We start from the raw sequence: 15,601 nt of genomic DNA, 5'->3' as shown, positions 1-15,601 counted from the left end.
ACACAGCATTCTTTAGAGAGATCTATGTATCGTCATAAAACTCATTTCAGCATTTTTCAGTTCATCCTGTCCTCCTTCATAGTTTTGTTGTTAATATAATGTAGATAGTAAATCATTTCAGTTCTCTTAATCCCTTTGTTCTGCTCAGCCATCTTTCTGTAATTGGTATCTGGTTTTTCAGATCTATTTATGAAATAAGAGTATTGGCTACAGTCAAATTCTGAACAGGAATCTATGTTTAATTTCAGCAAATCAGTTCACTTTTCCCCCTAAAACTATAATGAAATGTTTGTTGGGTGGATCTCTGAAAATGGTCCTGCATTCGTTTTCTAGCAGATGGGAACATTTCTGGTTGGAGTAGGGTTTTTTCAAAAACAATTACTTTTAAGTATGTAACAAAGGCATATGTGTCTACTTTAGATGTTCACAGATCCCCAGTTGCCTGGTTTTCATACATTTATCTACACATCACACCATTCAGCTAGTGGGGGGGTTTTATTGCCCCTATTTTACAGACAGAGAGTAGACGCAGAAAGAGTTAAGTAACTCACCCAAAGTCCTCTGTGGCAGAGGAGATGTGCGACACTGTTGTCCTGAGTCAGAACCTGCTGCCCCTAATCCCTGAACTATGCTTCCTCTCTGTGCATCTGTATAATCATTGATGGCATTATTTAGGTTATCAAAATACAAAGTATGCTTGTCCAGTTCCTCATTTGCTATTTGGCTCTATTCTAATACTGCATAGGTAGATGATACCTCCATAGATGGAAGGATTCTCCTGTTGGTGTAGGTAATGCACTTCTCTGAGAGGCAATAGCTAGGTCAGTGGAAAAAAATCTTATGTCAACCTAGTGATGCCTCCCATGAGGGTTAGGTGGGCTTAACTCTCTCTCTCTCTCTCTCTCTCTCTCTCTCGGATCTGGATGTTTCACACCACCTGATTTGTGTGTGTGTGTGTGCGTGCGTGCGTGCGTGCGTGCGTGCGTGCGCGCGCGCGCGCGCGCACACTGAAGGCACTCTATGCCAATAGGGAAAAGCTCTCCCATCAGTCTAATAAAACTATAGTAGTAGGCATCCTTCAGTCTGCACAGACTATGGATCGCGCCCTTTAAAGTTTCAATTTAAGGCTTCATTTACAGCATCTATTGTGACTATAAAGACCCACGTGAGAGTGACAGTCCTTGCTGCATCTCTTGCAGATGTAGTGGGTGTCTGGCAAGTCCTTAGTGTGCTTTCTGTGCGTTCGCTTCTCCTCTGCTAGCTGTCTGATCTTCAACTCGCCCTTCTGAAGGCCTTTGTGTAACCCCTGCCTCCATCTGCCGTGGTCGTCTGCTAGTTCTTCCCAGTCGTCCAGCTTGATGTCTACCTCTCTGAGGTCTCTCTTGCAGACATCTTTGTAACGCACCTGGGGGCGTCCGGGGGGTCTTTTGCCAGAGGCTAGCTCACCATACAGGATGTCTTTTGGAATCCTTCCATCGTTCATCCTGTGGACGTGGCCAAGCCAGCGGAGTCGACGCTGCCTGAGGAGGGTGTGCATGGTCGGGATTCCAGCTTGCTCGAGGACGGCTGTGTTGGTAACTCTGTCCTTCCATGATATTCCAAGGATGCGCCTGAGGCAGCGCAAGTGGAAGACGTTCAGCCTCTTTTCCTGGCGGGCATACAGGGTCCAAGTCTCGCTGCCATAAAGGAGGGTGCTGAGGATGCAGGCTCTGTAGACTTGCATTTTGGTGTGAGTGTACAGCTTGTTGTTATTCCACACACTCTTGCTGAGTCTGGACAGAGTTGTGGCCGCTTTTCCGATCCTCCTATTTAGCTCAGTGTCCAATGACAGGGTGTCAGTGATGGTGGACCCGAGGTAAACGTACTCGTGGACAATCTCTAACGTATAGTTGTCAATGCTGATTGATGGGGATTCAGCAACATCTTGACCAAGTACGTTTGTCTTCTTTAGGCTGATGGTAAGCCCAAAGTCCTTGCACGCTTTGGAGAACCGATCAGGCAGTTTTTGAAGCTGGTCTTCTGTGTGAGACACTACAGCAGCATCGTCTGCAAACAGCATGTCTCTGATGAGGACTTCTCGCACCTTAGTCTTAGCTCTCAGCCTTGCAAGGTTAAACAGTTTCCCATCAGATCTTGTGTGCAGCAAGATGCCCTCTGTTGAAGATCCAAAGGCATGCTTCAGGAGGAGTGCGAAGAAGATCCCGAACAATGTCGGAGCAAGCACGCATCCTTGTTTGACGCCGCTCCTGATTCTGAAAGCATCTGATAATGTGCCGTTGACATGGTCTTCTCTCTAAGGCAGCTGCAGGAGAAGTGCAGGGAGCAGAGAAAGCCACTCTACATAGCCTTCATCGACTTGACCAAGGCTTTTGACTTGGTCAGCAGGGATGGTCTGTTCAAACTGCTCCACAAGATAGGCTGTCCTCCACGGTTACTCAAGATGATCCAGTCGTTCCACGAAAACATGAGAGGAACCATCCAATATGACGGCGCATTATCGGATGAATAAAACTATACCCATGTGAGAAGCTCTGCTGCTGGCATAGTAGTAAGTCACTCTAACTTACGTCGCTCAGAGGGTGCCTTAATTTATTCACATCCCTGAATGATATAAATTATGCCAACATATGCTGTAGTACAGACATAGCCATAGTGCTGAGATTAATCCTGGTCAAGCAGATCATACTGCACTAAAGAAAACAAATGTCTCAAGAGAATGCATGTCGGAATACAGCAGCTATGACAGCACAGTGAAACCATGCCTCTGGAAGCTTAATAAGAGCCACTGGATGTTTAACAAAGAATGCTATGGATGTAGCATTACAGTCAAGCGGTAGTTCCCTGGAGCCATGCAAAGATCCACAGGGGATTGTGCAGCTTGTGAGTGCATAGAAGCTGGACCATCCAGAGCCATGTAAAGTACACTAGGGCCCAGAGGAGGCAATCATATCTCACACCCAGCTAAGTTCTCTTGCTGAAGATGTGAGGTTTGGGAAACAGCTTTTCTTTAAATTAAAACACACCCTTATAGCATTCATGGATGAGAGGGCGTCAGGCACTGTGAAACAGGGTTCCCGCTAATTTTTTCCATCTGTGTGCAGAATAAATTTTGTTCTGTGCACCCGTGGATGTGTGGATGTGCCCCACCATTAGAAACATTGTACTACTGGCTGTGAGCACTGTGGGCACTCTGCTAACCAGCTGGGCAGTGTTTGAATCTCTTCTGGGTGACCGCCCGAGTGCTCAGCTTACTGGGAATGCTGCCTTGAAAACCCTCAGTGTTTCGTCTTAAACAAATGGCCTCCTTCACTGCCTCATTGCACAACAGATCTAAGGCTCTTGTATTAAGATTTGTTTTCTTGCTAGTGTTGGGAAGAGCTTGCACCACAAAACTGACCCGGTCTTTCTCCTCTGAATAGCTCTTTCATTGTGCTGCCCTGCCTACTCTGATCTTACCTGGTTATTTCCAAAATCTACAGGACTGGATCAGAGGCTGTGGGCTTGAATGAATATGTTGTGCATGAGGGTTTACTGCCAATGAATGCATCATTATTCTTACCCCTGCACTCTTCTCCTTTGAAGCCATTACAAATCTGCTGCTGTACCCTACTAAATTGGCAGCTCCATCCCGGAGCCTTACCTTATCTCCAAACCATCCCTCAAAATAGGTTTCAAGATGCTTCACTTGTCGTTAAGGCACAATACAGCAGGGAGGGAAAACAAGGTTGCATTATCTGCCAGGGAGTTTGAATGTGCTGTGGATTACCATGGGTACCCACAAGGTGGCTTGTTTCAAGTTCTTGCACATTTTCTCCTCTTGCAGTCTCAGGAGGATAGCTGCATTAGTCAGTATCTGCAAAGACAGCAGAGAGTCTGGTGGCACTTTAAAGACTAACAAATTTATCTGGGTCTAAGCTTTTGTGGGTAAAACCCACTTTGCCAGTTGCATCTGAAGAAGTGGGTTTTACTCACAAAACCTTAGGCCCAAATGAATCTATTAGTCTTTATGGTGCTACCAGACTCCTTGTTGTTCCCTTTGCAGCGATGCATTTGCTCTATCATCTGCAGAGGGGCACACAAATCACAAAAATCAGAAGATTTGTACAGTGCTTTACAGCACACAAGTATTTAGTGCTCACAGGTGCAATATACCTGGTGGAGCCTCTTGAGAGCATCGTGCTAATCTCTGCCCATGTTACATGTGTAGAAAGCTTATTCCAGCTCTTTAATGCTTTCTCTGAAGAGCCACTGGTCAGTTTCAAAGGTTCCAGAATCGTCAGGTGTGAAATGGCTCTGCATCACCAACCATGGTATACAGCAGGGGTTAGCAACCTTTTCAAGGCAGAATGCTGAAATTTGACCTTTTGACCTCTTTGTATGGTCCGAGTGCTGGTGATACTTTTTAAAATCACTAATAGTCCTACTTAATTTCATTAATAAATAAATTAAGATGCAGAACTTTACTGTTTAGGTGGTGGTTGGTAGCATTAGCTGGTCTTTTATTAATCCACTGGCTCCCAGCTATCGGGGGAAGCAGGGCAGGGGATGAGATCCCACCTCACATGCCAATGAAAAACGGATCCTGTGCTAGCCTTAGCACATGTGCCAGGGGTTGCTGACCCCTACTACACAATAAAGATTAGCTTAGTCCTGGCAGCTTAGGCAGAGGGATGCACTCTTCTCTAGTACAGGCGCTGCTGGCAGGGCATGGGGGTACTAGTTACCGACTACCTCTGGAACATCTTAACATATCTGCTGTGCCACTGCCTCTGTAAAAGCTAATGTGAAAAGCAAATATTTGAGTTGTAATATGATCTTGAAATAGATCGGGGGGGGAATGTGTTTTTTGGTGCTATTCACTGAGCTCTCTTCTGGAGCTAGACATGGTCATGTACCACAGGCAAGGCTTATTTGCATTGTTAGGGAGATTATAAAAGCAGTTCTCTCAATTACCTTTTATTTCCTTGCCTTTCAGTGCCAGCAGGTTGACCACAATGGCAAATTTCAAAGGTCATGCTCTCCCAGGCAGCTTCTTCCTGCTCTTTGGTCTCTGGTGGTCTGTGAAATACCCTCTGAGATACCTCAGTGAGAATATGAATAAGAAGTCCCATCGAAACTACTATTACCAGCGCCTGGATGTCATTGAAGGAGTGACTAAAATTATCTTTGCCCTAATAGGTAAGGATTAGAACACAGCATGTCCCCAACCATCCCAGACAATTCATCATACTATGATCATCGTCTTACCATAGAAACTGACCTTTCTACTCCTCCACCCCTTAATTTCATCTAAAGCAATGGTAAATTTTATCCTACACTTACAATATATAAACAAGGTCCTAGGACCTGCATACCACCAAATGTCTTCCACTGGGTGACAAGAAGCATAAGAACAGTCATAGTGGGTCAGACCAAAGGTTCATCTAGCTCAGTATCCTGTCTGCTGACAGTGGTCGATACCACATGCCCCAGAGGGAATGAACAGAACAGGGAATCACCAAGTCCGTTCTGTTCTCTCCAGCCTGGAGAATTTTCTGTCTTCAAATCTATTCCCCACTGGCATTTTCAGGCTGGACCAGACCGGGCTCCATCTTGCTCAGTGTCCTGTTTCTCACTGTAGCCAGAACTAGATGTACCAGAGGGTGATGTAAACACTTGGCAGTAGGCAGATGTGGAATCATATGCCCCCAAGAAAGGTCTTACCTGGGTCTCTAAGAGAGATTGGTTTAAGCTCTGAAGCACAAGCTTTAATCTCCCTTCCAAAGAATTTGTCACTAATTATAACAACTTGATACCCATATAAATATGTGCATCCATTCCCTTTTTGAATCTTGTTGTATTCATGGGCTTAGTGACTTCCTGTGGCAGTGAGTTCCACAGTCTAATCACACGTTGTGTGGGAAAGTATTTCCTTTTCTTAGTTTTGGAGTTCCTTTTTTTTAATTTCCTCCCTTAAAAAGAAAGGCATGTAACCTGTATATGTCTCTCTCTAGGGATGTTGGCTGAGCAGTTTGTTCCCGATGGCCCACACTTGTATCTCTACAGTGGCGAGGAACGAAGCTGGGTGAAGTTGATGAACTGGCAGCATACAACTATGTACCTGTTCTATGGACTCTCTGGAGTGGTGGATGTGCTCACTTACTCCCCACTTAAGATGCCCTTGGGATTAGATCGCCTCATGCTGTCAGTGGCTGTGTTTGTGGAAGGTTAGTAGCCTGATGGCAAATGGCTAGGGTTGAGATTCCCAGAACTGCACAGAGGATTTAGACAGATTCCCACTGAATTTGATGGGAGATGGACACAGAGATGTACCAGACAGCTTTGAATATGTACTGCTAGGGAGATAAGTAGATTGCAAAACCTGGTAACATACTGAGACAGGAGCCTTGACAGCCAGCCAGGGAAGGGGACCCTGCTCCATGCCTTGAAAGGGACAGGGCTTTGGACAGAAGGGGCAGGGCTAGGGCAGCTAGCCCTCCATGCTGCCTGGAGTATGCCATGATGCACTCCAGCAGCAACTTAAAGGGCCCAGGGTTTCAGCCATAAGCACTGTGACAGTGGGCCGGGGCAGCTAGACACTCTGGTCTCTTGTGTCACTGGGCCCTGGGATAGATGCCATCTTTGTCCCGCTGACACATTGCCCTTTCATTGATAAGCCTGTGCTGAGGTGTAAAAATAAAGAGATTGGAGACATGGCACAAAAATTCACTGGAACAAATTCAAGTTAATTGGATTCTGAAATGGCTAGAAACATCTCCAAATGAAAGTTGGGGGTGTCAGTACACACAAAACACAGGAGGTGTTGTGAAAGAAGGAGTCATGGTGCATTGCAGAGATACGCTGGATCTTGCCAAGTTCTGTGTCTCAGCAAAGTTGGGAAGTTTTGAGAATGAGATATTATTTAGGGTCCACATCCAGTGAGATGCAAAGTGCAGCCACCACATCTAAATCACAGGAGGCCTCTGTCTGGCTTTATTATACCCGAACTTTTATCTGCAGAAAAGGGGATTTCTCTGTGTCTCTATGTGTCTCTGTGTCTCTATGAAGACTATAAGAGATTTCAGGTTTCCTCGATGAATCTACATCAGATAGAAGTAGATAGAGTTGAAGACTGAAACCATTGAGTGGTCAGGATCTGGAAGCACTGAGCAGGGCATTTCTATAGAGCTGAGGTCAGGATGTGCCACCCCATTATCACAGCAAGGAGTTGTTCAGTCATTTTTTGCACTGTCACTAGAGCAAGAGCCTTTCTAATACCCAGAAATGAACATCAGGCAGGTGAGAACTTTGTGTTGACAAAAGGGAATATAATGTAACTGACACAGCTGAGATAAAGCTAACAATCCTGCCCCATGACTACTAACAGGCTTTAAAAACCAGCTGATGCTTGTTGTAGGCTGGCACGGATTCCTCAGATGATAATGGCTTTATGGTATGAAGCAGCAGACTGAATTCCCACGTTGCTATAAGCAGATGGCACATGCTGCTCTTACCTCACATCTATAGAGATTTGTCCTTGTACCACGTGTACCCCCAGAGAGCAATTAATTCCACTATAGGCAGTGTCAGGCTTGGTTTACACCAAACAAGTAAGTTGAATAAAGATACGTAATTCTAGTTATGACAATTGAGTAGCTATAATCGACTTTTCTGCAATTCACGTTCCTGCCCATCCTCACAGAGGAAGGTCAATGGGAGCATTCCTCCCGTTGACCTCCCTAACTCTCAATAGTGAGGAGCACCAGGGTCTAATGCCAAATGCTGATAGGTCAATTTGTGTATCTCTGCCAGGCACACAGAGTCAAACACCAGAAGATTGAGCCTGAGCAGGTCAATCTTCCATGTAATGTAGACATGGCCTCAGTCTTGCCTGCCTTCGTTTCACCTGTCGAATCACTTGCTTCAACACATCATTAATTAACATTTTCTGTTCTGATCATCTTGCACATGCAGAGCCAGGATTTCAGGCTTCACTTGACTTGAACAGAGCAAGATGATGGTAATGTGTGAATGGAGCTCCTGTGGGTAGTGAAGCCACTGTCTCTAGGTAGTAGTAGGCATCCTTCAGTCTGCATAGACAATGGATCGCACCCTTTAAAGTTTCAACTGAGGACTTCATTTACAGCGTCTATTGTGACTATAAAGACCCACACGAGAGTGACAGTCCTTGCTGCATCTCTTGCAGATGTAGTGGGTGTCTGGCAAGTCCTTAGTGTGCTTTCTGTGCGCTCGCTTCTCCTCTGCTAGCTGTCTGATCTTCAACTCGCCCTTCTGAAGACCCTTGTGTAACCCCTGCCTCCATCTGCTGCGGTCATCTGCTAGATCTTCCCAGTTGTCCAGCTCGATGTCTACCTCTCTGAGGTCTCTCTTGCAGACATCTTTGTAACGCAACTGGGGGCGTCCGGGAGGTCTTTTGCCAGAGGCTAGCTCACCATACAGGATGTCTTTTGGAATCCTTCCATTGTTCATCCTGTGGACATGGCCAAGCCAGCGGAGTCGACGCTGCCTGAGGAGGGTGTGCATGGTCGGGATTCCAGCTTGCTCGAGGGTGGCAGTGTTGGTCACTCTGTCCTTCCATGATATTCCAAGGATGCGCCTGAGGCAGCGCAAGTGGAAGACGTTCAGCCTCTTTTCCTGGCGGACATACAGGGTCCAAGTCTCGCTGCCATAAAGGAGGGTGCTGAGGATGCAGGCTCTGTAGACTTGCATTTTGGTGTGAGTGTACAGCTTGTTGTTATGGAACCTCTTGCAATTCCTTTCCTTCTCCTTCTCCCACAACTTTAACGAATGCAGAAAAGAAATGTGAGGGAGGGGACCAATATCAAGAACTTTTGACATGGAATGACTCAGACACTGAAATGATTATTTGCAGAGGCTAAGGAGACATGTTATGGCTATGTCATGCTTATCTTCACGTGCAAATTCTGAGAAGAAATAGTGAAGATTAAATTAATGAAGTGTAGGAGATAGCAAAAACTTGGTCGCGAGGGGAGTGATTGCTGGTGGCATTAGGAGTTGACCAAGCACCTTCAGACATGGACTGCTGGGCCATTCTGTTTTCTTTTGCATCTGCCATCCACACACTTTGCACAGAGGCTTTGAGTCAACTTCTTGGTTGCCTGGAAACAGGCTATAACTGGGGAAACTGGTCTGATGGGGTTCCATGGCTGCTTTTGTTTAGTTAATATGTCAAGATGTCTTTCTGCCTAAACTCACATGTGTACATGCCCTGGGAGTGGGGAAACAGCTGGCTTTGTTGCAGAGATACGCAGCTGAAATTAATTAGTCTTGCTGGTGATGTTTGTGTCAGGATGGGGACTCAGAAGACCTGGGTTCTGTTTCCAGTCTGCCGCTGCGTTCGTGGAAGACCTTGGGCAAATCTGTTTCACTCTTGTGTACTTCATTTCACCCGTCTGTAAAAGAGAGAGAATGGAATGGTGCTGGCCCTTTTCCAATGTGCTTTCAGAGTTTTCTGGGTGAAAACTGCCATGCAAAATCTAGGCGTTCCTTGCTGCGATGTCACTCTGAATCTGGTATAAATTTCCACAGGTTTTCTCTTTTATTATCACGTCCTTCACCGGCCCATGCTAGACAAGCACATCCACGGCCTGCTGCTCATCGCTCTGTTCGGTGCAGCCTTCAGCATCCTGCTGGAAGTCTTCCTGCGGGACAACATTGTCTTGGAGCTTTTCAGGACTAGCCTCACCATCCTGCAAGGAACCTGGTTCTGGCAGGTCAGTTCTGATTCCACGCCTTCAGCCTTGCTCTAGGACTGAGTATTGGGATGAGGAACCATGTATGTACATCATTGTACTTACAAATCAGTTACTACTACAGGATTATCTTTCAGGGTTTACTTGGTCAATGCTTCAAAACCCATCCACGCACATTTGTCTTGAAAACCTACCAGCCCCAGGTCCTTTTATTATGAGCATTGATCAGGAAATAACTGATTTATTTTGCTCACGTCGTCTTTTTTAAATTAAAAAAGAGATCAATTACTTGCTGTTATCACAAACTTTTGCCACATTCTTCTATTGTTCATCCATATTTATTGCATATATTGGGGCCCCACAATATTCTCTGTAGTTTAGTGGGAAGAAATGATCCACACACCATTCTAGAATGACTAAGTATCTGCTGGGTGGTGTGATGATAATATTCAACTGCGTGTGATGGAAACTCCTTGAAGAATCATTCAGTATCAACCACGTGAGAACCTTTAAGGGTTAAATATCTACCTGTAGAACTAAGTGGAACACAAGCAAATATTGGTCATGGTCTCTTTTTTTCATGCATAACTGCTTCCTTCAATGTGAGGCAGTCAAAAGGCAAATAGGATGCGAGATATTATTAAAAAAGGGATAGAAAATAAGACAAAGAGAATCTTACTGTCCCCATATAACTCTATGATACACCCACGTCTTGAATACTGTGTACAGATGTGGTCTCCTCACCTAAAAAAAGACATCCTGGCACTGGCAAAAGTTCAGAAAAAGGCAACTAAAATGACTGGGGACTTGGAACAAGCCCTGTATGAGGAGAAGCTAAAAAGATTGGGACTTTTCCATTTAGAGAAGAGGAGACTGAGGGGGGGAAATGATAGAGAAATATAAAATGATGACAGGTGTGGAGAGGGTGAATAAGGCGAAGTTTATTTACTTGTGCCCATAATACAAGAACTAGAGGACACCAAATGAAATTAAGGGGTAGCAGGTTTAAAACAAATAAAAGAAAGTTCTTCTTCACTCAGCACATAGTTAACCTGTGGAACTTCTTGCCAGAGGAGACTGTGAAGGATAGGATTATACTAGAATTTAAGAAAGAGCTAGGTAAATTCATGGAAGTTAGGTCCATAAAAGGCTATTAGCCAAAGGTAGGAATGGTGTCCCTGGCATCTGATTGTCAGAGGCTGAAGATGGATAGCAGGAGACAAATCGCTTGATCATTGTCTTCAATCCACCCCCTCTGGGCCACCTGGCACTGGTCACTGTCGGCAGACAGGTTACTGGGCGGGATGGACCTTTGGTCTGACCCAGTATGGCCATTATATTCTTATGATTGTAGAGAGCCTCCTTGCTTACCCAATCAAAAGTAAAACAAAAGTTTGCCGAGCAGTTCTTGTGAGCTGGTTAATCCTTGAGGATGGTGATTTGATCGGGAACCCAGAGCCTTCTGCTTCTCAGTGCTGCATTTATTGCCGGACAGGCTTTACTTCGGTGCTCTTTGCTGTAGTGTCTGGGCACCTTGGATGCCTTAAGTTATCTTCACAGTGCTCCCCAGAAATCAGGGAGCATTACCATCCTATTTTGTGGATGGGGACATTGACTCTCAGATTTAAAAAAAATCAGCTACCCAAGATCAAATCACAGATGTGTGGCATAGGTGGGACTCAAAAGCAAGTCTTTAGAGTTCTAAGCTAATACTTGAACCATAACTCCAGCCTTGTAGTTAGAGCAAGGTCAGGTCACACCATTAGTGAGTAAAGCATTGCAAAAATGAGGGTGAAGTAGAGTGATGTTGGGGGTGGGAGGGTCAGGCATGCACTCTTTTCTCAGAGTAACAAACCCTTTTATTCTAACCAGATTGGGTTTGTGTTGTTCCCACCATGGGGAGGTCCAGACTGGGTTGAAGATGACCACGACAACATCATGTTTATCACCATGTGCTTCTTCTGGCATTATACAGTGGCTATTCTCATCACAATTACCAACTACACTCTCGCTTACTGGTATGTTACTGGTGGAAGGGTGGGTGATGAGAGGGAGACAATTTGTATGACATATAATGGCTTTTCTCCTAACCTGCACGACAAAGTCATGGTTATGTTAGTGGCATCAGAGTGCTTCAAATTTCAGAGGGCAGGAAGAGGTGTAACCTTCCTTTACTAAGTGCAATGATTTGGTATGTCAGCAAAAGTTCCCTGTACTAACTGTGGAAGAGCCAAACCAATCAGGTCCCTGAAGTTGCTTTTTGAAGCCCTAACCATTTTTTTATTTTGCACTGGGTGCTGGCTGGCCACTGAAAGTGAAGGTTTAATATTTTAACAAAAGAATTACAGAATCAGCAGTCAAAAGTATTGCTGAGAACACGTGGCACTTGACACTGCTATGTCAATTTCATTTTAGTGATTTCAAAGCACTTTAAAACAGCAATGAACCTAGATTCACTGCACCTTTTGGCTACAAGACAGAACAAAATGTAGCCAACCCTAATTATTAACAAAAATATTTAGATTCCAGAAAATTAACTTAAAACCTCATTATTTTAAAATAAATGACCAAAACTGGGGCTCTTTTTAATGCTTCCTAGTTTCTGAGCTTTCCTGGTACAACAACGTCAGGAAGGCTATCCATCTGTCATGGATGTTTGTATGACTCCAGCACTGTAATACCTGAGTGCTGCACAGTCTGTCTTTATCTGGACAGTGCTCTGATGAGGTGGGGAAGTCATTTTACAGATGAGGAACTGATGCACAGGGAAACATGAGTTGCCCAAAGTGCCACAGGCTAAAAATGATTTTTTTCTAATAGAAGATGGGAATCTCAATATATTCACGGGACAGCAGCAACTGGAGCTTAAGGAAAAATGTGAATTATCACAAGACCTGTGATAAAATCATGTGAGTTGGCAACACTGGTATCCTAGATACCCTCAGATGGAAAACAAACAGCCACAAGAGATTATGGGGTATATATTTTTTTCAGCCAAGCTGAGACCTTGCTTCCCTTTTTCGCAGGTGCTATTTGCAGCTGTATTCTTATGCCTATAAAATAGGTTTAGGGGCAGATTTGTAAAGCTATTTTGATGCCTGAAGAGGCAGACTGGTGTCTTTTGGAAATCCTACTAGGTGCCTACTAATATCTGTAGGCCTTTAAGTACCTTTTGAAACATAAGCATGTGTACATGTCTAAGTCTCTAATTTGTACCTGCATTCAGGCAGTTAGAGGTGCAGATACTCAGATTTGGACCCACAGCTCAATCTCAGGTGCAAAAAATGATTGCTAAAACCTTGTGAGTATGACTTTGTGCCTATGACAGGAGGAACATCTTTCTGAAAACTTCCCCCAAAATGAGATGCCCACTGTCACACTGGCCAACCTTTTAAAAACATGACTTCCAGCCCTGTGCAGACCTCTGAGAATGTTCTTCTTCCCTCATCTCCCCAGACATGCAGAAAAATATTTTACTGTATCACAGCTGATGTCACCATAGCCCATCTGTAATTATGTATGGACTATCATATCAAGCTAATGGCCGTTTGTCTGAGCATCTATGCACTTGCACATCCAGCCTTGCCATGGCTACACTAAATACAGTGTTTGGAACGCGCAAGTGTAATGCCCCCAGCAGGATACAGGGCTGTTTGGGACCTTGCTACTGCCTGCCCTTAGGACGAGGCAGCCTTGTCTCTGCCTGCTGTGGATCACCTCCCTGAAACCATCAGCCTTGAGGCAGGATAAGTTCTGCCATCCAATTGTCGTTCTCTCTGTGCAGATTAGTGAAAGGCATATGCCAGCACCTTGGTGGGGAATTGCCCAAAGACTATATACTCCAAAGAGAAATTGCTGAGCTACAATTCATTTGCAAATTCAATACCCTCAGCTCAGGATTAAACAAAGACTGTGAATGGCTGGCTAAATACAAAAGCAGCTTCCCCTCTCTTGGAGTTCACACCTCCAGATCTACTGATGACAATACAACTCAGCCTGCCTGACTGAGCTAACCTCGTTATCCCCAGCCTTGCTATGGCCTATTTATACCTGGCCTTGCAGATTTCCAGGACCAGCATCTGAAGAAGTGAGTTAACTCACGAATGTTGAAATATGTTACTGTGTTTATGTATGCGTATTCCCATATATATAATGAGAAATAGACATTTTACAAACTTATGTTGCACATGCTGAAGGGTTTTTTTTTAAATATGAAATTTCCAGTGGGTTGGTTTACATTAGACAGGTTAGGCTGCTAATTGCAGTGATGAAAAGTGGGGCCTGATGCAAAAAGTTTGCTCATCCCTGGCCTAAGGCACTCTGTGTGTAGAGGGGGATGCTCCTTTCAGGGCGATTCTCCTGCAATACCAAACAAGGGGCTTTCCAGAGTGAGAGGTGAAATCTGCCCATCCAGTGCTTGGTGGTATTATTCCAGGAAAGATGGATAGAGATGTCTTCCTCTTATAAAAAGGAGGTACAGGCTATACAGCCCCCATCTCCCTATATGGTGCCTTATAGTGCATCACAACAGGTGGCTGGGGTCTTTCTGGAGATCATGAGGCTCCATTCTAAAAAGTCTCTTCTGGCTGATGGGGGGTCCCTTTTGACAGGGACTGGATTTGGGAAAGGCAGGTCACTGCAATACTCACCTGCAGCTCAGCCAGACTTTTCCTTATTCCTTCTCCCCACTTATTCGTGGGTCACAGCAGATGGTGAACCTGATAAATGAGAGAGTAGAGAAATCATTCAACATCACAGAAGAACACAAACTGGTGCCATCTGTGCAAGCAAATGTATATCTTAATATGTAATCCTGCTGCCCTAATATTAGCAGCCTGCAGAGCAACACTGGTGGGTGTTGGTGGTTTCATAACCATGACAATTATTGTTTGTGTGTTACAGCTGCTTTCAAAGATGTAAGAGAAACAATGGAGAAATAGATATTGGACTTAAGATTCGGAAGCAAAAAAGTGACAAAAGCTCCCATGCTGCCCTTTTAAATGGATCGGATGAGGAATGAAGACAGTGTACCTTGGCTGATAGCTCTTATTTCCGAAAGTTTATCAGAATCGATTTTTTTCTTTTTAAATCTGAGTAATATTTATATTGTATTATCAAGAAGGCAGGTCCCACAGTTTTATTGCTGAACAGTATGGATAGACTCAAGATGTGATCTTGGTCCTCCAGACATAAATTCCATGAGACCCTTTGGATCTGAAACAGGTGCATAATCTCCAACTTCTGAATGATTTCTTTAATGACAGAATCAAACTCAGAAATTCAACTATCAGGACAGTTTGTCTGATGGGATCTCCGCTATGTGTTGTCTCCATAGTGATGGACTGGAGCCTACAGCCCATCACATTTTTAGAGTGAATTGAGGGCTGACCTGTGATAACCGAAGTTGAGGAAACTGGGCGTCAGTTACTGTAGTGACACGCTGTGGACTGAAGGATTTGCAAGGGTCACCCCAATCAGGAAGAGTGCAGGCGAATGCTGAAGTATGCCAAAGAATTTGCAATACCCTTGTTCAATTAGATGCTACAGAAATGTTGTACCACATCTGTTGAATTACATCTTTTTATATTTTTGCGGCAAGCCTTATAAAGACAGAAAAAAATAATAAAAAAATAATCTGACTATTGCAGAGCACTACTGAACCTTACTTTCCTTCTCTTTGGCTTGTTTTGTACTCTTGGTTTTGCACTGCTGTCTATCACTGGAGTGTAGAAAAGCTTCCCACTTAAAATAGATTGGTTATCAAGGCCTTTAATGGCTATCCCAGAGTCTGAGGCAATCTGAATGAAACTTTGGGTGTTTGACAGATGTAGAACATACTCCTGTAGGCTGGACAGGGCAAATGTGTGTCCCCTCTCCTGGTGCTGCAT

The 15,601-nt window shown here is 44.5% G+C and overlaps 1 protein-coding gene and 1 long non-coding RNA gene across 3 annotated transcripts in view; one reads left to right on the top strand and one right to left on the bottom strand.

Moving 5' to 3' along the window:
* The window catches only part of LOC142001564 (uncharacterized), a 236,758-nt gene extending 231,751 nt beyond the window's left edge, over positions 1 to 5,007 (bottom strand). Inside the window, exon 1 of the long non-coding RNA XR_012642523.1 lies at positions 4,954 to 5,007. This is a non-coding gene — a long non-coding RNA (uncharacterized LOC142001564). The remainder of the gene's footprint in view (positions 1 to 4,953) is intronic.
* The window catches only part of LOC142001563 (transmembrane protein 45B-like), a 34,350-nt gene extending 18,998 nt beyond the window's left edge, over positions 1 to 15,352 (top strand). For both annotated transcript variants that reach the window (XM_074976946.1, XM_074976945.1), the window contains 5 exons: positions 4,976 to 5,178; positions 5,994 to 6,206; positions 9,550 to 9,734; positions 11,586 to 11,731; positions 14,616 to 15,352. In XM_074976946.1, coding sequence (XP_074833047.1) covers positions 4,995 to 5,178; positions 5,994 to 6,206; positions 9,550 to 9,734; positions 11,586 to 11,731; positions 14,616 to 14,733 — 846 coding nt within the window. In that variant the 5' untranslated portion in view covers positions 4,976 to 4,994 and the 3' untranslated portion in view covers positions 14,734 to 15,352. The remainder of the gene's footprint in view (positions 1 to 4,975; positions 5,179 to 5,993; positions 6,207 to 9,549; positions 9,735 to 11,585; positions 11,732 to 14,615) is intronic.
* Positions 15,353 to 15,601: the final 249 nt, after the last annotated feature.

The sequence above is a fragment of the Carettochelys insculpta genome, chromosome 25 (genome assembly GCF_033958435.1).
Source record: "Carettochelys insculpta isolate YL-2023 chromosome 25, ASM3395843v1, whole genome shotgun sequence".
Lineage (NCBI taxonomy): Eukaryota > Metazoa > Chordata > Testudines > Carettochelyidae > Carettochelys > Carettochelys insculpta.
The sequence above is the reverse complement of the archived record's forward strand: the minus strand, read 5'-3'. Positions and strand labels throughout refer to the sequence as shown.